At 38.9% G+C, this 20469-nt stretch overlaps 1 protein-coding gene across 4 annotated transcripts in view; it reads left to right on the top strand.

Moving 5' to 3' along the window:
- The window catches only part of clint1a (clathrin interactor 1a), a 172783-nt gene that overhangs the window by 88284 nt on the left and 64030 nt on the right, over positions 1 to 20469 (top strand). For all 4 annotated transcript variants that reach the window (XM_078231266.1, XM_078231269.1, XM_078231268.1 and 1 more), the window contains exons 2-3: positions 15461 to 15565; positions 17701 to 17797. In XM_078231266.1, the coding sequence (XP_078087392.1) occupies positions 15461 to 15565; positions 17701 to 17797 (202 nt within the window). The remainder of the gene's footprint in view (positions 1 to 15460; positions 15566 to 17700; positions 17798 to 20469) is intronic.

Genomic DNA, 20469 nt, shown 5'->3' with positions numbered 1-20469 from the left:
GATAGAGCCTGCTGTGGTGGGTGAGTGATTTTTATCTCATTTGTGTTTGACAAAGTCGTGGATGAATATGGTACTGGCTTTCCATTGAGTATTGCCATCTTCACTGTTTTATGATGTTCACTATGGTGTCTGTTGCTGATTTTGCTGCTTCAGTTGTCAATCCACAGAGTGAAAATTGAATATATTGCATACGAACCAAAATATTACATATTGCATCCATTGTGATAAAGGATTATATTTCATTCATGAAAAACTGATCTTGCAATGTGAAAATGTATGTTGCCCTCGCTGTTATCTGATAAGTTATTTATTGTGCCAATGAATATTTTCCCAAAAATAGAATTTGGATGAAGTTACAGTAAATTAATCATGCAGCTTGCCCCCAGTAAATGTTGTGCGGAGATTTTTGCATCAGTGAAAATAGAGAACAGCGTAAAGATATGAATAACAACCTAGTTTAAGGATTCTTTTACAAGGGCTTTTACCAATGACTTTCTTGGCATTGCCATGTCTGTAGGTCTCAGAGTGAGGAATTGGAAGGGAGGGATGTCAGAACCCCAACTCATTGTCTGATGTTCACTCAGCTCATAATAGAACAAAATCTGTCAATGTTTCAATTTTTCATTGCTGGTAGATGAACAGGGCTTGGCTATGATCCAGATTAATTTAGCATATTAAGAGAAATTTGGGAAGGTGAAAGTAACATTCTATTTTGTGTGAACACGGCTATGGATCTTGGTTTTTAGCTTCTGGTAAACAACATGTCTGCATCCACTAAATAAATACAAACACAAATTCAAACCCAGCTACTTTTTAAAACAGCATGTAGTGTCTCCAGAACCTCTGGATTCCTCTGGATTTCTGTTGATGGCTGAACACAGTATCTTGGCATACTGGTGAAGTCCAGTAAGAGTTTTAACAACACCAGGTTAATTTGGTAGCAAATACCATTAGCTTTCAGAGCGCTGCTCCTTCGTCAGATGAAGTGGAAATCTGCTCTCCATCTGACGAAGGAGCAGCGCTCCGAAAGCTAATGGTATTTGCTACATGGTGTTGTTAAAACTCTTACTATGTTTACCCCAGTCCAACGCCAGCATCTCCACATCATACTGGTTAAGTAGCATTGTTCTGGTTTTTTTCTGCATCAGAAGGATTTTGTCATTTCCATAACTCCAGCCAGCCTTTCTATTGTCTCTTGTATCATTTTTAGACCATTCTTTAAATAATCTTTGTTATATTTTGGGCAGCGACCAAAAGACAGATGCAAATACTTTTTTAATACCTTAGCCATGCCCTACATCTCCAAGCATAGATATCCTTTTGGATTCCCTACTGGCCCCTCCTCTTCCTCTGATTTTACTATTCCTTTTGCCTACAGAAGGCTTTTGGATTCCTCTATGTTGGGTGCCAGTCTCATCTCTCTGCCTCTTTTTTCACAAATATTCATACAGATGAACTAATCAGATTTCCAAAGGATGAACACTAGGGAAAATAGAGTTTTCAGATTGCTGGCTGTAACAAATCCATCAAGCTTTCTTAGATATTGCTGAATAAGATCACCAAGTAGGAAGGACCTAATGCAATATTATAGCTTTTACTCTATGTTAAAACAAAAAATTGGTTTTGGAGCACTCTCTCTCTCCAGTTAACTGCTAATTTTACTCACTTCAGTTAATGAAAATGACATTTGGGTAAACATATTTAGATTTCAATGGTCAATTATAATCGTTTTAAATTTGTTTTAAATTTGTGAATTAAACAGAGATCTCAACAGCTATTGGACCTGTAAGTTCAAATTCAATCCAGATGATGGGATGGAAAGTCCCACGTGTAACAATCTTGATCCATTTCCCAGTGGTTATGGGCCAGAAGTGCAAAGCTGGACCTAATTAGCATTAAATTGGCAGTTTCAGAATGTAGAATGGCCAGTCAGTGTGGAAAATTCAGTACTCTGCTCCAATAAGAGATGCTTTTCTGAGTTCAGAATGTTTCACTTTGAGGAGAGGGATCATTACTCTTCCAGTTAACCCATTAATGAAACTGGGGGACCCTGGTGTTGGCACTAGATGTCAGAATGGCATGTTCTTCTAGGAGCACAAAATTTACAATAGTCAACAAAACACTCTAGAATGTTTGGGATCAATAAATTAACTCGATTATTCCCGTTCAGTTGCCTTGATTAAATTGTCACTCTGAAAATAGGGAACAATGGATGAGTAAAATATGAATTACACAGCATTCTCAGTAAGTTAGGTTGCTTTAGTTGAAGAGTAGATTATTAAACAAAGTTCTAACTGTGTTTGTGGCTGCTCATCACAGCTGTTCAGATATGATGTGTCACCTGCTTCACACCCTGGAAGTACTCTGTGGTGTTGCATCCTGCCTCGGTTACGTGTGCACAGGATCTGATCTTGCATTTAATAGCAATAGTTGTAACCATGTAGTATAGTCTAGTATAGTATAGTTCCTTCTGAACTTTTACTATCTCAAATTGCAGTGCTTCCTCAATTTACTTCACTCCCTCTATGCAGAAGTACACATTTAGCAAAGGTAAATGGCCAGCAACTCCCACAGTCAGGCCTGCCATTGGGTTCAGTGGAATTAGATATAGAGGCATAGGGCTGAATCCGAAAACTGCAACAGGGTTTGATGCTGAGGTCTAGGTTTTCTGACACCCTCTATTCCTACTTTTAACAAAAAGTCCAGAAAATTCCCATCACTATCTCATTAGTTGAGACTCTGTCGATTTAATTGGAAAAAGCTTGTTTTCTATAGTGAGATTGATTGACCCTACTAGTTAGATCTTCAAAAATAACTCTTTACAAATGTATACATTTTGCCTTTTCCTCAGAATTCTATTTTGTTTTAAATTTCAATTTGCAGGTATTGTTAGGTAAAAGTAGATTGTGTAATTGAATAAGTTTTAGCAAAATAAATAGCAAACCTTAATGTACAGGAAATCAAAGCAACGAATAATAACTCGATGAGTGCAATTAGGGCCATGCTGTTTTGACAGTGTTGAATTAGATCTAAATCTTAATTTTTTTTCAGTGATTTTAACCAGGTTATCTTGTCATCAGTTTAAATCGGGCAATTTCTTTTTCATGGCCACACTTTCATGAGAGCAAACTCGAATTCATAGTAATTTGCATTTGCAGGACTTAAAGGGGACACACAACAGCTTGTGAAAATTTAAGCTCAGGTGAAAATTTGTCCAGATTTCTACATCTGGAAAATTGGTAAATAGGAGTTGGATGTATGGATGAATTTCAGCTTTGAGTAGAAATAGAACTCAAAGTGAAAATGTTAGAAATGTACTGTATAGTCAACTCCTGTCATTGCAGGAGTTCTGTTCCTGAAAAGGGTGAAATCGCAAATGGGGAACTTGTGCCTGCGCAGAGATGGTGCATGCACAGTGTGCACTTTCTGTTTGGGAAAGGTGAGAGTCTAACAGTTTAACATGAGAGTCTAAATTGAAGTTTTGGGGCTGCGACCCACAATTTGATGTACACGCACATTCTCGCAGGACTAGATAGAGGGAGTCTCGAATGATGAAAGTTCACTGTACCTCTACCTTTTTTTGGCCTAATTCCCCCGTTTCCTCTTTAATCTTTATTTTATAACAGAATACTCTTTTTAGTGGTTTGACTTTTGAATCAATTTTTAAGTCATTATGTAGCACTTTAGGAAAGCAACAGAATGTTGTTGAAATTATTGTTGGCTGTTTGATCAAAATGCAAATAAATGAGTTTGGAACACACTGAATCCAGTACATGAGCATAGAACCTCAGCACAAAGCTATTCCCTATTTCGCTATAGATACCACTGGGTGACTAACGTGGGCAATGGAAGTATGTCACACAAGTGCAGTAAGGGGAGCCCTTAAGCTTGGAACTGACACATATTGACGAGGTAAAGTTAGAAAGGGCCTTTACTGTTTAATTGTATTGCACCTGCCTTTAGTGTTGGCACCGAATACCCACTGCCTTACCCTAATATGCACAAATCTCTTTTTAAAAAAAATGTAACAAAACAGATGTTTAAAACTGACCCTGCTATATACCTTGAGATAGCTTGAAGGTCTGTCGTTTGTTCAAAGTGCTTATTATTTGTGCAATGCCCTATGGGAGTACTCCATAGTTTTCCCTTTTTAAAAAATTTCTTTGTCCATAATGTGTTAGCTGAGATCCTCTTTAAGATTTAAATATGGGTTATCGTTTAACCTGAATTGACCATGTACAATGTTTTATAAACTCAGCTATTTTGTAGCCACAACCACCACAAAGACTGTTAGATGAATGCAGAACAGTAGTCCAATTTTTAAAAAAACATTTTTTCAGATGTTGCTTATTAGATTAAGCTGACTAGTCATTGGTGGAACTTTGAAGTGAGGAAAATAGCAAGGGGATAACAAAATAATTGTATGTGTTGTGTTTAGCTGCTGAAACATTTCAGTTCAGAGTTCTTGACATACTAGTAGCTGCACTACTTGAGGTTTCGAGTTGTATTTCATGAGAAACTTGCCATAAGTGGGTGGATCAAAATGTTGGGGCTGTGTGATTTAAAAAGAAACATTAAAAAAGAAATATCTAGGAATAATTAGAACACCAGAGAATGAGAACTTTTGTGTACAGTGTTTAGACTTTGAGAAATAATCTGTAGTATAAATATTAGAATGTTTAAAATAATGCTGCTCAACTACCACTCCTGCCGCACCCTGTCTCATCTTTAGAGCATGCAATTATAATCACTGCTGAGCATATTGAAAACAATATCGTCACCATTTTGAGGTTAAGGAAACTTAAAACTATCCCATCTATGGCTTGCCTTTACATTCACAACCAAATACTGAGTACAAATAAGAATGTAGCTATAAAATATATATTAGCCTTTGTGCAGTATGATTCCTAAATTAGCTAACTGTTTAAGTTATTATCCAGAAACATATCGGAAATGTGTGCGCACTGGCACCGTGTGTCAAATCGTATTTATGTTGAGCTGATAGTTTTGCTCCCACAAAGATCGCAGTCAAATTAGCTTAAGCCAAATTAGGTGTCTCGTGGTATATATAATGGAGGTATTAAATTATATTCGTAATACATGCCCCAAGCTTTTCAGATTGATCTGAAACATAAGAAAAAACCCAGCTATTTATATAAGCCTAATCCAACTTGTGCCTTGCAGCACAATGCTGACGTGCATGCTTGAAAATTTCAAACTACATCTGACTTGTAATATAGCAAACACAATAGTAGCTTTGACAAAGGGTCATCTTGACACAGAACATTGACTCTATTCTCTCTCCACAGATGCTGTCAGACCTGCTGAGATTTTCCAGCATTTTCTGTTTTTGTGTGCGAGTGAAATGTTAGTTTGGTGGATGTACTGCATGAACAATTTCAGGAAGTAAATCAGCAATTTCAGCCTTCATAGTTGAAATGAGATACAATGCCAAAATATTGACTGTTCTTTTAATAGGTATTGGTCAAACTGTTGTGTGTTCACATTTTTCTGTTTTGTATCGTGGTTCAACTTTCTGCATTTCCACATCTTGGCTGCCTTGCGAGCTTCCTAAGATATAACCCATATAAACCCAATTTGGCAAGATCCCATTGCTTGCATCCTATCTTGAATACAGTGTGATTCACAGACCCTGTACTGTGTCTTTTAATTTCCTTCCATAGTACATCAGCTGGGAATTGTTTGTCTGATTAGAATCCTTGCTGCTCCCTATCATTGCACATCCCTGACTTCATTCTCCCACTTTTTTAAAAACTCTGCTGTGCTGTATATTCCCTACTTCCTTCACTGTAAAGTCAATGGCAGAGTCTTCAACACCACACTCTCGGACTCTGACTAAACCCTTGCAACATGTCTTTCCAACTTCAAAAATCTCCAAGCCTCTTTTTCAGCTAATTCTTTTCCTTCTTGCTCAGGCCTGATTCTTGGGGATGCATTGTTGCATTTAAGACACTTAACAAATGCAAGCAGTTGATAGTATCAACTGACTGAGCATTCGACTCTTGAAAACATAAAATTTGCTTCATTATGAAGATTGCTGTAATGAAATGGTTTTCAGTGTCCTTGCTTTTTCCACCTTTATCCTAGCTATCAATTTAGTAACAGCACAGGTGAGATGATGAACTTTCACAGAGCATTCCAGTTAGATGTTTAATAGACCAATTCCATGCCAATTTTAGTGTGAGTTTAAAGTCACTTTGCATTAATGCAGAATGTGATCTAACTGGAATTACAGCAACCAAATAAAATTTTCTGAAACCCATGGCAGTAATTTGGCTTTAACCAATTACAGTATAACTCCAACAGGTGGGAGCACTTTTAAAACTATAACATTTAAGTTCAGAATGCTTGCAAGCCTTTTAAGTCTTAATCTTTGTAAAGAGCACTGTCTTGTCATTTCTTCATAAAAACATCACCAGCACAGAATGCTGTGCATGCATCTAGACAGTGCTTCACTTGCCCAGCGACCAGTCTGATTTGGACACTTGCTTTCACATATTGATTTGCATTGATTTTAAAGCAAGTATATTGCAACTGTCAAACTGTGACCTGGAGTGTGAATTTTTTTGGGTTGGCTGGGCATCTGATTATTTATGGAAGTCATCACGCTTTGGTGTCTGAGCTGAAATACTGAATGCACACTTGTTTCCGATACAAATGCAGCCAACTTAACCTAAGCTTAATATTTCAGACACAGATTGGTGAGCGGAAAGATTTAGGGACTGCTGAGGTAAGGACGTTACCAGAAAAAGTTCATCAACAAAAATTCCACAGCCTACTAACATGAGTTGCAAATTAGTATTTGCTGTTTGCAGTGATCTCTGGAATATTTAATAAGGAATGTAAGACTTTCCCCACTTGTCCAGTCCTTTCCCACTGACATCCATGAGTCATTCAATGCCTGTTATTTTAACAGTTAACTGTCTCCTCTTCACCATGCACACTCAATCCCTCTTCACCAAGATGATCCGAGGGTTTTCTGCTTCCTCCTTGAATGGAGACCCAATTAATCTCCATCCACCTCCTCAGAGAATCATAGTTCAGAAGGAGGCCATTCGGCCCATCAAGTCTGCACTGACAACAATCCCACCCGGGCCATATCCTCGTCACCCCATATATTTACCCTGCCAATCCCTCTATCCTACACATCCCAGAACACTAAGGGGAATTTAGCATGACCAATGCCCCTAACCTGTACATCTTTGAACTGTGGGAGGAAACCAGAGCACCCAGAGGAAACCCATGCAGACAGAAGGAGAATTTGCAAATTCCATACAGAAAGTGACCCAAGCTGGAAATCGAACCCGGATCCCTGGCGCTGTGAGGCAACAGTGCTAACCACTGTGCCACCTGCCGTCCTCCTCTGCCTGGCTGAATGTTTTCTCACATTGAACAACTCCTTTAACTCACCTCATTTCCTCTAAATAAAAGCTGTTTGGATAAAAGTAAAAGAACAGTCCTGGTGAAAGTTCATCATGACCTGAAACGTTAGCTATGTTTCTCACCACAGATGCTGCCCTACCTGCTGAGTAATTCCAGCACTTTTATGTTTTTATTTAAAATTTCCGGCACCCGCAGTATTTTGCTTTTGTATATAGGATCCTGGACTTAAAAACAAGGCATAACAGCAAAGATGTTATGATGAACCTTTTTGGCCTCAACTGGAGTATTGCATCCAGTTCTAGGCACCGCATTTTAGGAAGGATGTGAAGGCAAATGAGAGGATGCAGAAAGATTAATGAGAATGGTTCTGTGGATGAAGAATTTCAGTTATGTGGTTAGATTGGAGAAACCTGGTTCTGCTTGGCGAAGAAAAAATCATGAAGGGTCTATTTAGAGCAGATAGGAACTATTCCCTTTGGCGTACGGATTGAGAACCAGAGGACACCAATTTAAGCTGATTGACAAAAGCAATAGCAGGAGGGAAAATCTTTTTAACACAGTATCTGGTTAGGATGCTGAATATTCTGCCTGGGTGTCTATTGAGGCTTTCAAAAAAGAATTGGATAGTAATCTGGAGCAAACGATTTGCAGGACTACATGGAAAGTGGGACTTGGTGAGTTGTTATCCCAGAGGGAAAGCATGGACTTGATGGGTCAAATAAACTTCTCCTGTGCTATAACCATCCTATGATTCCCCTTGCTCCAACATTCCCTTTCACGAGTAAAAGTATTATATTTAAATATGAATGTTGGCTGCAATAATGATCAACAGCGAATTGTTTTGCATTCTGTTTTAGACCTTTTCATGTAAAGCCATGTATAGGTTCTGAACAGAACCTATAAATTGGTGTTTATGTTGAGGTTCTTTAATGTAAAGGAATGGAAAATCTTATCTTTGTAAGATGGAAGTGCCGCGAATGATACTAGCTGCTTTTTGTTTCTTTAAAAAGAAGCAACAATGACATCAGAATTTCTTGATCAGTGTTTTGAATGTGAGCATGTTGATACGTTTGCATGTCTGCTGCCCTGGCTGCCTTACTAGCCTCACTTATACTCCTCCAAATTTTCTGTTCTCTTCCAAGGTTGATAACTATTGTCTGGCTATGGTTCTGTACATTTGCCACGTAGTATTTCAGCCAAATCAAGTTCATTGTAACATATGTGTCATCAGACTGTTATGTCCAGCCCTCAGCAGAGGTCCATGCAAGTGCTTTCTAACAAGCCACCCCTGGTTAGCTATAGGAAACAGGACCTCTGACAAATTTCCCCTCTCCAGCCCTCGAGATCCGAGCTCAGTTGTGTGCTTGTACTGCCACTTTAAATTTTATTTATTAGTGTCACAAGCACTGCATTAACACTGCAATGAAGTTACTTTGAAAATCCCCCAGTCACCACATTCCGGCGCCTGTTCGGCTACACCGAGGGAGAATTTAGCATGGCCAATGCACCTAACCGGCACGTCTTTCGGGCTGTGGGAGGAAACCAGAGCACCTGAAGGAAACCCACATAGAGATGGGGAGGACGTGCAGACTCCATAAAGAGTGACCCAAGCTGGGAATCAAACGTGGGTCCCTGGCACTGTGAGGCAGCAGTGCTAACCACTGTGCCACCATGCCACCCTAAATGGCAATTCCTTATTTTCAGCACAGGCAGTGGATTAAGTTTGGTATTTTCCAAACAGGATATCTCTCTGTAACTTTTATCAACTGAACTATGTGGGGAGCTGATTTTAGCTGATTTTTGGTGATTTTTTAATATAGTCAAATAGTCTTTCTGAAAGCATTTTAGTGTAACCTACCTTCCTTCCTTCTCCATTACCCCAACTAAAAGAAACACATACAAGAGATTTAAATTTGCTACAGGTAGGTATACTTAGCATTAAAAGTGGTGAATATGCAAATCATGTCAAATTATCCTCCCCACCATCAGATTTACTTCAACAATAAGCATAAGCAAGGCTTAAACAGCACTAGTGAAAAGCAGTACCTAAAAAGCCGAGTGGCACTGGTTTTGTGAACAGAATATCAGAAACGCACAGACTGTCAGACCTTATTGTTTCACAGCTGGCTGCTTTTGTGGGTAAGGATGTGTTAATGCAGCCTGGCTTAGGAGGGAGCAAGGTTCCCTGGATGGAACCCAGTATAAACTAATCAAACAGCTCCCCCTGGCCTCCAAAGCTGTCTACCGCTATTAAATTTATATCAATCACAGGAAGTCTTTGCATTCAAAGTCGTAATTTTTTCCCCTCACATCTGGAAGAGGGAAATTATTTTTTGCACCAAAGGTCACAAGGATTCTGGGTAGAGCAAGGAAAGAGAGCCATGTAAAACATGGGAAAGGAAGAATACAACTACTTTTCCACCTTTCCAAAAAAAAAGTTATTTTTGAATGGTTTGGTTGCAAGCCAAGCTACATGTAGATTTTGTTTTTGGTTTGCTTGATGCAGAATGCAGAGTATGGTTCCAAAAACAATGATTTGGAATGAGTTGTGTTCTTAAATAGACATCTCGACAAATAAAATTGTTCTCCCCAGAGAATAGCAACTTTTATTCCTTTGTTGAGATTTTTTTTTTCATGCTGTAGTAGAGTTGAGAGAAGGGTTTAAATGAATTTTAATGGGTATTTAATTTTTCTGTTGTACTCCATTAACTGCCACCAGGAGCTGGTGCCTTACTCAATGTCCTGTGTAAGGAGATTTAATAGATTAAAGGGAGGAAAAGAAGCAACTCAATATGGGTTTCTTCTAAAATCTATTTTTGGAATGTTGAGGCTGCACAGTAAAAAGCTTCGTGTGTGAGGAGCAGAGGTGCAAATAAAACAATTTTTAAATGAAAGTTTACAATGCATTCTAGAAAGTAGGACAGCAATAATAAACAAATTCATTATTCAGGCACCCATAATGTCAAAAGTCTGGATAAAATCAAGTGAGTTGTAGCAAAATTCTCAGTAACGAAATAGGCTGAGCACAACCAAAATAAACTTATGCAGACTTTGGCTTAGCAGGGCAACCATGTCATGGAACTTGCATTAGATCGCAAGATGATTGTCAGGATTCCAAGTGGAAATTACAAACAGCTTAAAAAGGCCATGAATCTTCTCTCTCTCTCTCTCTCTCTCCAAAAGACCAATAGTGTCTAAACTGGTTCCTCTGAACCCTGGCCCTTAAGCTGTCATATTTTTGCTTGTATATATTATTTATTGGTTTATCATGTTTGAATTTTGTGGACCTGGAGTTTAAGAAAGTGTTTTTATCTTGGCTTTATTGCTTTATTAGTAGATAAATGCTAAAAGAAAATGCAGGCAGCAGCAAGCTGTCTGCAAATTAACGAGAACACTAATTTAAACGTTATGCAGCACACACAAGGCTCCTTGTTACACACCAATGTGTTTCATGAACACAGAACTTCATGGACATTTTTTTATTTGTTTGAGAGATGTGAACATCACTGGAAAGGCTAGTATTTATTGTCCATCCAAATTGGTCTTGAGAAGGTGGTGGTGATGAACCATCTTCTTGAACTGCTATGGCCTGTGTTGTGTAGGTACACCAACAGGTGTCGGTTAGATAGGTGTACCTGAGAATATGATCCTCTGACCAGCTGATGCTTAAAAACCCAATAATCATTTGCAGAATTCTCTGATCTTGTTTATGAACAAAAGCCATCGAGTCTGGTGCAAGACAGTTTGGCATTTGAATAAATGGATGGACTACAGATTGTATCCTGTCCACTCCAAACAATAACTTTTGCAAAGTTTTATGTGGACCTGTCCAACATGTTACTTTAGGAAGAGGTTTCTGATCTACAGCACACCAAAGTGATAACTTTAAAATTTATATTATACTGAATTCCATTTTAACCTGTAATAATCTTTAAACATTTTGCAAGTGACAGTAATATTGTAGCTACGTTGGCGTAGTTGAATTTTTCAGACTTATTATACGAAACATCTCCAAGTCAAAAGGGAAATTAAATGGTATATACATTTGTCCTTCACTAGTTTTCTAATGTAGTCTCTGTGTAGCATGTTAAATCAGGGAAGGAAGGCAGTGATAGCTGGGACAGAATGTCAAGTACTTGGGTTACATCTGGCCTAAGCAATACAATATACAAAGCATTCTTGAAGCTTATTTAATGCGGGTGTCTGCAAATTAATTTTTCACTTCTTCGTTGTGAAATCATGATATACTCTTATTATGGAAAATTATAGAACTCCAATTTTTAAGCTAAAATGTTGTATTTGGTCGAATTTTATTGTAGATCTTGGGCTTCTTGTGAACTGAAACCTGTGCTTTTGTGTATGCTGAATAGACTAAGGCCCACCACCTCTGATCTTGGGGGTATGTCATATCTTGTAGCTACCCCAGACACCCCCCCCCCACACACACACACACACACACACACACACACACACAAAGGGTCTTCATTCGAGGACTGCACGGGAATTCCAATGGGCACTTAGACTGCACTGGGAACTATAAGAGAATAGTGTAGAGGTAGGGAAGAAAGTCGGGAAGGACACATATAACTCCCCCCCCCCCCCCCCCCTTTCATTTTTTTATCCCAATACCTTTTATGTTTCTACTTGAGTCAGACAAAATGGGGGAAGGAAACACTTTCCAATTTTCATTTCCCCTTCCCTCAACAACACCCCCCACAACTCCAGTTTACTACATAATGGTCTCTTCCACTGAAGGTTGACCTTTGAAACCCTTTTCTAAAGAAATATCTTGGTACCTACTCTTCCCTGAAATCCCTGCCTAAAACTCAGCAACAATACTTTAAGGTTTTTGCCAAAGCATTCAACCTTTCATCTTCTAAATGACAAGACATTGGACAAAGCTGTTCAATTCACCTACATAGTCCCCCACTTAAATCACCATGCTTATAGCAAGACTCTCCTGTCAGGTTCTATCTTAGCTTCACCCCAACTTCTCCATTATCTTTTCATTAAAGGACTCCACCATCACCTCCTGCCGCACTTCAAAGTCCTCACTGGGTTGGGAATGGTGGCAGAGGTCGTTAGCACTGCTGCCTCACAGCACCAGGGACTCTGGTTCAGTTCCCGGTTTGGGTCACTGTCTGCGGAGTCTGCACGTTCTCCCCTTGTCGATATGGATTTCCTCCGGGTGCTCCGGTTTCCTCCCACAATCCAAAGATGTGCGGGTTATGTTGATTGGCCATGGTAAATTGCCTCTTAGTGTCAGGGGGAATAGCTAGGGTCAATGCATGGGGTTTTGGGAAAAGGGCCTGGGTGGGATTGTGGTCGGTGCAGACTCGATGAGCTGAATGGCTTTCTTCTGCATTGTAGGGATTCTATGGGAAAAAAACTATCCTAAAACTCCAATTTAAATTTAAATTGGAGTTTTTGAATGGTTCCAACTATCTTATTAGAATAGTTACCCAGGAAAAGAATAAAAACCACATCTGACCCCTGGGTAACTAGTACTGACCCCTACCTGACTAAACCCCCAATTACCCTGACCCCTCAACCCTTTGTGACCCCTCAACTCATTCAATTTTCTACCCCTCTCTCCTTGACCCCCTCTGTTCTGTGTTCCAAAATACAGTGAATACTGATGTGTGAGACCATTGGATTTGGATGATAAATTAGTAGTTAAATTCAGAAGGAAAATAATTGCACAGAAGCTAAATGAAACAACAAAATACTGAGTGCACAAAAGTAGCATTTGAAATAGTCCTACGGTTGAGAAATGTCCTGTGGAAATGTACACACATTCTGACAGTTCTAGAAACTGGACAGAAGTAAACTATAGATTAAAAGAACACACTTCTTCCCCATCATCATGCCTACTCACGGCCACCCCACCAATGCACAGCATGGGCAGGATTATAGGGCCTCGCTTATCTCAAAACCGTAAAATCCCACCTGAGGTCAACAGACCTTTCCATGGTCCGCCCCGCGTCCGCTCTGATTCCCGTGGCAGGCAGGACTGTAAAATTCCTGCCCATAGCTTATACAGTTACTGTCTTAAAGGCGGGTTTTATAATCTAAAATGAAATCATTGTATGAAGAGCCTGGGCAATCTGACACACCATCTGTATCTTGCACCTGCCAAGGTTCCATTTTGAACCTTTAATAAAACGAGCTCCACTCCTTTTTCTGCTTAATATCTAGATGAAACAGTTTACCCCATTTCTCAGAGCCTGACTCTGGCCTCCATTTTACCAATGATTATTTCTAAAAAAAAATCTTGTACATTTGGAAATATTTGTTTTCCTACTTTGCAGCGAGAAACTATACTTTTTGCTACAGTTATCTGACACAAATAGCGTTTACTTCAGGCAACTGCTGCTTTAACTGCAGCAAATGAGTTCTAATGTGGCAGAAAAATAACAAGGTATGAAGAAACTGAAACTACAGCTATCTTTTATCTCTACATTCCACTCTTTTATTTCTAGCCATTTTTGGTGGTCGTGGGTGGGGAGGTGTTATTTTCTTTCCACCCGTTCTTTGCAGGTCGCCTTGGTTTTATTTCAGCTGAAGTGGGAAGCTGGAGGAAAGCAGATGGTTGCCTATTAACTTGCATAATGCAGTGCCCCCTGGTGCAAGGTGAATGTCATTGCAAAGAGAGGGAGCAATTTTCAGTAACCTTTGTATCTGATGGGGAAATGAAACTTTTTCTGGCTTGCTACAGTCTTCAAATGTATCAGCGGTTTTCTGTTTTGCAGAATCGTAATACTGATTTCTATCTGTTATATGTATTAAATGTAGATTGCATATGATGGAAGGTAATGCATTCAATGTAGATACGACAGGCTGTTGAGGTTTGAGAAGAAAGAGAAGTGTTTGTGACAGTACAGCCTTTCTATTTTGCAGTTTGCTCCCATCAAAGCACATCTAACTGTTCAAAATCACTGTTTGCAGCAAAGAATGTTAATGGGCAGGGCACTTTAAAAGAGCATGGTGTTATGGTATGAAGTCATCAATATAATATGATATGTCATGTTACTGTATTCAAGGAAAGGTAGCAAATAACAGCTGTCAAGCTTACACGTTGCATTAAAGATAACCAAATTTCATCAACATGACCTAGGAGGGAACGGTGCTTATCATTAGGAAATGGATTTTCTGTAGCTTAATACTTAATTTGAAAGGCTAGATTTGTTTTCTGCATGTCAAGTTGCGAAATACACTGCCTTGAGGAACATAGAATTCTTAAGTCAGAAATAAACTTTCATTCAACTATTGTCTCTTATCGCAGAGTATATTTCACTACTATGTGATTATGGTGGAATCCAAAAGTTTAAATAATTGCAAAAAGGTGCTAATTAAATGATACAACAGAGGGCCTGATTTCACGATTAACACTGGATCTTGTATTGGTTCTAAACTGGTGCTACGCACTAAAGCACAACATAAATTAGTTGAAGCTATAGATTTTCAAACTGGCATCTGTAGACTTCAGAGGACTGTTTATTATTTCTGTCTGTTATCAGATTTCTATACCTTTCTGCATTTGTTGACTTGGTAATGTGCTGTTTCTTATGCTCTGTGTGCATAAAAAGTAGTCTGTGAGGCTGGTACTATTTTCCTTTGGGTCGCTGACACTGTTGAACACCAGGACAAAAAGTCCTGGGGATTCTTTCAATATTTGAAATGGATTTCCCCATGCTGAAATGTTTGAAAACCGGTGTGCTGACATGACCACGAAAAGGGCGAGCTATAATTAATTATTTGGCTCTTCTGGTATTTTATCTGAGTTGGATTTTCTTTTTGAATTTGGACCAGGTTTCAGCCCTAATAAAACCTACTGTATCCTCTTTGATTATTCAGCAAAGCTAATGGAACAGTAACACTTGATTTAAGACAAGTTAAATGCGTGCTGATGTGTCCTAAGGGCAGCCTGACACAAAAAATGTTTTCCCCGCCCTATAGAGGTATCTCATTAAAGCTGTCAGTGAGTCATTATTAAGTTTTCATATGGTTGTGTGTTTTGATGCTAATGTAATGTGTATGACTTGTTTCATTTCAGCACAAATGTGGTTATGAATTATTCAGAGATTGAGTCTAAGGTTCGAGAAGCAACCAATGATGATCCGTGGGGACCTTCAGGGCAGCTAATGGCAGAGATCGCCAAGTAAGTACTAATCTTACTGAGTTCTACGGGTATCTCCAGATATACATGGATTGAGCATGCTGCTAAATTATCTGTTCAAACCGTTGATTTATTTATTGTTTGAGTGAAAGGTGTGATATCACTGCTTTGGTCATGAGGTTGTATTTCAAAATGTGAAATGGTGTAAATGCAATTTCTTTTGAAGAGTGAAACAGTTCATTGGGAATGGGCTAGGGGAAAACACATGGGAACTGGAATACCTAATGATGTTGCTCCAAGATCAGCCCTGACCGAACTCTTCCTGAAGATTGCAGTTTGTTCTGGCTTGTTGAGTTTTGTTCCTAACAGTCTTGAGCTGCATAGGACAAGTAAAAAAGATGTCGTCACTTTAACCCTACAAACCTCTTGCATCATTCCTCATTGTTGCAGTGCAAGTAACATTTCCTAATAAAAGAACTATTATTTTTATAATTGATTTTGGTGGGTGGGGCACACTAAAGCCATAAAATCCCATTCTTCTCAGCAAATCAAGGTGCATAATTTGTTTTGGTTGCAAATTGGTGCATTGTATGCAATAACTTCATACTATTGCACTGTCATAGATCAGTGTACAACTGAGATCAGTACTGTAAACTGGCAAATTCTACTGTCACAAGGTTTATTTAAGTTGCTGTGCTTGAGCCCATTCGTGAATACAGTTGTGCAGTAGTCATTGTTTCACATTGGTCCCACTGCTACCAATGATGACCCTGTAAATTGTAGTATTTCATCCTAGGTTAATGCACCTGAGCATGCTCTATAGACATGTTCCATAGATTGCAAGATTGCAGTGCATTGCCTAAACAAAGATTAAGCTTTACAGAAACTTTAGAATGAACAAAGTAGCATGGGGCAAAGCTATGGTCAAGAATTCAACTTTGTGACTTAAATTAGTTTTTAAGTAGAAAAAACATGATCTTTCTGGATTTTTGTTTTGTTATGAACAGTAAAGGATTTAATTTAGGAATTGAGAGTTATGGTGAGCGGGTGGGTAAGTGGAGCTGAGTCCACAAAAAGATCAGCCATGATCTTATTGCATGCTCGAGGGGCCAAATGGCCTACTCCTGCTCCTAGTTCTTATGAGTTGGTATTTTTGAATTCTGATAAAATGGATAGCTGCTTGAATCTGGATTTCTCAGCACTTACATTATAAACAAGTTTTAAATGTTACTCCTCTGGTCTTTGCAGTGGATTATAGTTGAATCAAAATTAAAACTAGATGGTGTCATGCAGTATGTTTCACATGTTACCCTGGCACCTAGAAATGAGTTGTTGATGTTTCCCTTGCCTTTGTGCTGAGATCTAACTTCAAGGCACTGTGGTCTCTGATCTGCAATGTAATTGGTTGAAGGGACACAGGTGCTGGTTTTGCATTGTGATTGGTGGATCAGAAAAGTCTAGGCAGAATTATCTTCAGACACTTTATTTCTAATTATAGATAGAAATATGGCTATGAGTACAATAAAATGATTCTCATTGTGCCAAGCAATCAAAATATTCACCAAGTGTGAATATTTATTTGGCTCATGATTGTGCTTGCAATTACCTGTTTAAGAAAAATGTTTTTCATGAAAACAAATAATAAGTTTTTGTATATGTTTTATAAACTGTACAATATAATGAATGATCACAGGGTATTTTTGCTTTTTTCATGATTCAAAGCTAGTGAGCAAATGGATCTGAAACCTATGAAGGAACTCAGCTTGTATCTGCAGTTCACCCCAGACCATCTGTTACATATGTAATAACACTAAATATTTGATATGCTGTACGTCAGATCAACACAGAAAACACCTAAGTAGCCAGCTGGGGATCTGCTGGGACACTTTTCTTTCTTGTTAATATACTGACAATTTGCAGCACTGCTTGATTCATAATGCCTATTTGTAAAAAGAAATGTTATATGTGTATGCCAAACCTATTCTGCCACCTACAGCCAGGCCTTATTTATTGCTTTTGCTCTGGGAGCATGCACACACCCACAGCAATTTCCTTTTATGAGTAAAAATAGAACAAAGTAAACGCCTAAGGTTCCACTCACACACTGTTCGGTTCTTTTGTTTGTTTTCTTTCTTTACATATATTGGATCTGCTAAAACTGTATTTTTTTCTTGTAGATCTACGTTTATGTACGAGCAGTTTCCTGAAGTTATGAACATGCTTTGGACTCGTATGCTGAAAGACAATAAAAAGAATTGGAGGCGGGTCTATAAGGTGTGGTAACAAAGCATTCCTTTCCCCTTCCATGGCACTTCCGATTCAGACTTCCCAACAACTTTTTCTCTTTGTAAAAAATCATATACAGGAATTTAATATATTGCAGAAAATAAAGCAGATTTTATTGTTTTGTTTTGACATTGAAAAATTGACTGAAGAAATTTAATATTTGTGCTGTCAAAACCATCTGCCAAATGGTAGCACAATCTGTCTCAAATTCACGATCATACAAAATGGTTTAAATGCTAAAACTCGAGTGATTTGCATTGCATCTTTCAATATATTCCATACCATTATATTTTTCTTCCATTTTAAATCTTTTAGTTCTGTTCCCTTTTATCTTAAAGATGCAGAGCACCAGGGTCTTTACCATGAATATTTTTGAATTCTGCTTCAAGTACATTTAGGAAAACTGTGTCATTTTAATACAGCATTGGACTTCAACTCCACTTCAGTTCCAAGTAAACCAACTCCAACTAGGATAGAAACAACTGATTTGTATTTCACTGCCATTGGAGATGATATTTCTTTCTATTAATTAATGGGAGCATTGCTGAAAAGGCCAGTATTTGTTGAGAAGCTGGTGGTGAGTTGTCGTCTTGAATTGCTGCAGTCCATATAGTGCAGGTCATAGAAATCATAGAAACCCTACAGTGCAGAAGGAGGCCATTCGGCCCATTGAGTCTGCACCGACCACAATCCCACCCAGGCCCTACCCCCACATATTTACCCACTAATCCCTGTAACCTACGCATCCCAGGACTCTAAGGGGCAATTTTTAACCTGGCCAATCAACCTAATCCGCACATCTTTGGACTGTGGGAGGAAACCGGAGCACCCGGAGGAAACCCACGCAGACACGAGGAGAATGTGCAAACTCCACACAGACAGTGACCCGAGCTGGGAATCGAACCCGGGACCCTGGAGCTGTGAAGCAGCAGTGCTAACCACTGTGCTACCGTGCTACTGTGCTGTTACAAAGGGAGTTCTGGGATTTTGACAGCGCATATGGCAGTATTGTTCCAAGTTGGGCTGATGTGTGTTTTGGAGGGAAACGTGCAGATGATAGTGTTCCTAGGGATCTGCTTATCTTGTCCTTCTAGTTGGTTGATTTTTTTTTCATGCTGTCAAAAGGGGCTTGGGAGTTGCTGCAGTGCATCTTGTAGATGGTACACATTGCTGCTATTGTGTGCCTGTGGAGGAGAAGGTGAATGAGAGGATAGTGAATAGGGTGCTGTCCTGAATGGTGTTAAGTTTTTGAGTACTGAGCTGCACTCGTCCAAGCAAGTGGAGCATATTCAATCACACTCCTGACTTGCACCTTATAGATAGTGGACAGGATTTCAAAGTTTTGACCTGATTAATTGTTGTGCAATCACTTTGCGCTCTCTATTTCATGCTCCTTCTGTTAACAGGCATGTTAGTGCTGTGGTGCAGCTTCACCAGATTGGCACTTCATTTTTAGGTATGCCTGATGCTACACCTGGCATTCTTTCCTGTACTCCATTGAACTAGGGTTTACTCCAACTTAATGGTAATGGCAGAGTAAGAAATATGCCAGGCCATAAGGTTACATGTTGTGATTGAATGCTGTTGTGTTGATGGCCCACAGCACCTAATGGATGTCAAGTTTTGAGCTGCTGGATATAATCTAAATCCATCCAATTAGCATGATGGTAGTGCCATGTAATACAGTGTGCTCAGTGTGAAGATGAGACTTGGTCTCCACAAAGATTCTGTGCAGGTCACTCCTCTGGTGTTGTCAAGGACAGATGGATCTGTGACTGCTAGATTGCTGAGAGTGAGATCAAGTAGATTTGACCTACTTGAGTATTTGACCTCATTGAACTTGGGAACGTTTTCAGTCATAAGAATTGCTGGTTGGAATACCTCAAAATGGAAAACAGAAAGAACTTGGATGTTAACCTCTGAAATTCAGTTATTTTGAGTTGGGAGAGGACAACGACGCATCTGTATTTGAACGTATCTGTTTAATTTTCTATTTTTAATAACTGAAGTCATATATTAAGATTTCTTAACGTGAGGAAATTTTTCCGTGCTGTTAATAGTTGTAGAAAAAATTTGCAATTTCAGTGACTGCATCCTCATCGCCTTTGTTATTTGAACTTGTCCATTGAGCAATTTGAATTTTATGCGACTTCCATTTTACATACAGTGGACATTATTTTAGATTGAGATGTATGGATACTGGTGTATTTATCAGTCTTTGTATTTTGACTGGTGGCTTTTAAATTGAGGTCAAACCATTGTAAAATAAATGTGCTAATACTACATTGGAGTTAAGATAGTAGAAAATATCCAAGAAACGTTACATCAACTCTGAACTAATCCCACTGGGCATGGAGGCAGAAGAGAGACATGTGAAGTTGAAGCTTGTTTTAACCAATTTCCCTCCCATTGGTGGAAGAATCAATCTATAACTGTCTAAGCTAAAAGGGATAGCAGTCAAGTTGATTTTTGAAAGTTCCTATCTGTTTGGTGTTTATATATGAGGCGAAGTTTCAGAGCATAACTATTCAGACTTTAATCTACCACACAGGGCCATGTTAGGTTCTGTTAACATACAGTCCAGAAATTCTAGCCAATTGGATAACCCTCAACCAACATCACTTTTTCAAAAAAAAACTATTTCTATTCTTTTTTTATTC

This window comes from Mustelus asterias, chromosome 16 (assembly GCF_964213995.1).
Source record: "Mustelus asterias chromosome 16, sMusAst1.hap1.1, whole genome shotgun sequence".
Taxonomy (NCBI): Eukaryota; Metazoa; Chordata; class Chondrichthyes; order Carcharhiniformes; family Triakidae; genus Mustelus; species Mustelus asterias.
The sequence above is the reverse complement of the archived record's forward strand: the minus strand, read 5'-3'. Positions and strand labels throughout refer to the sequence as shown.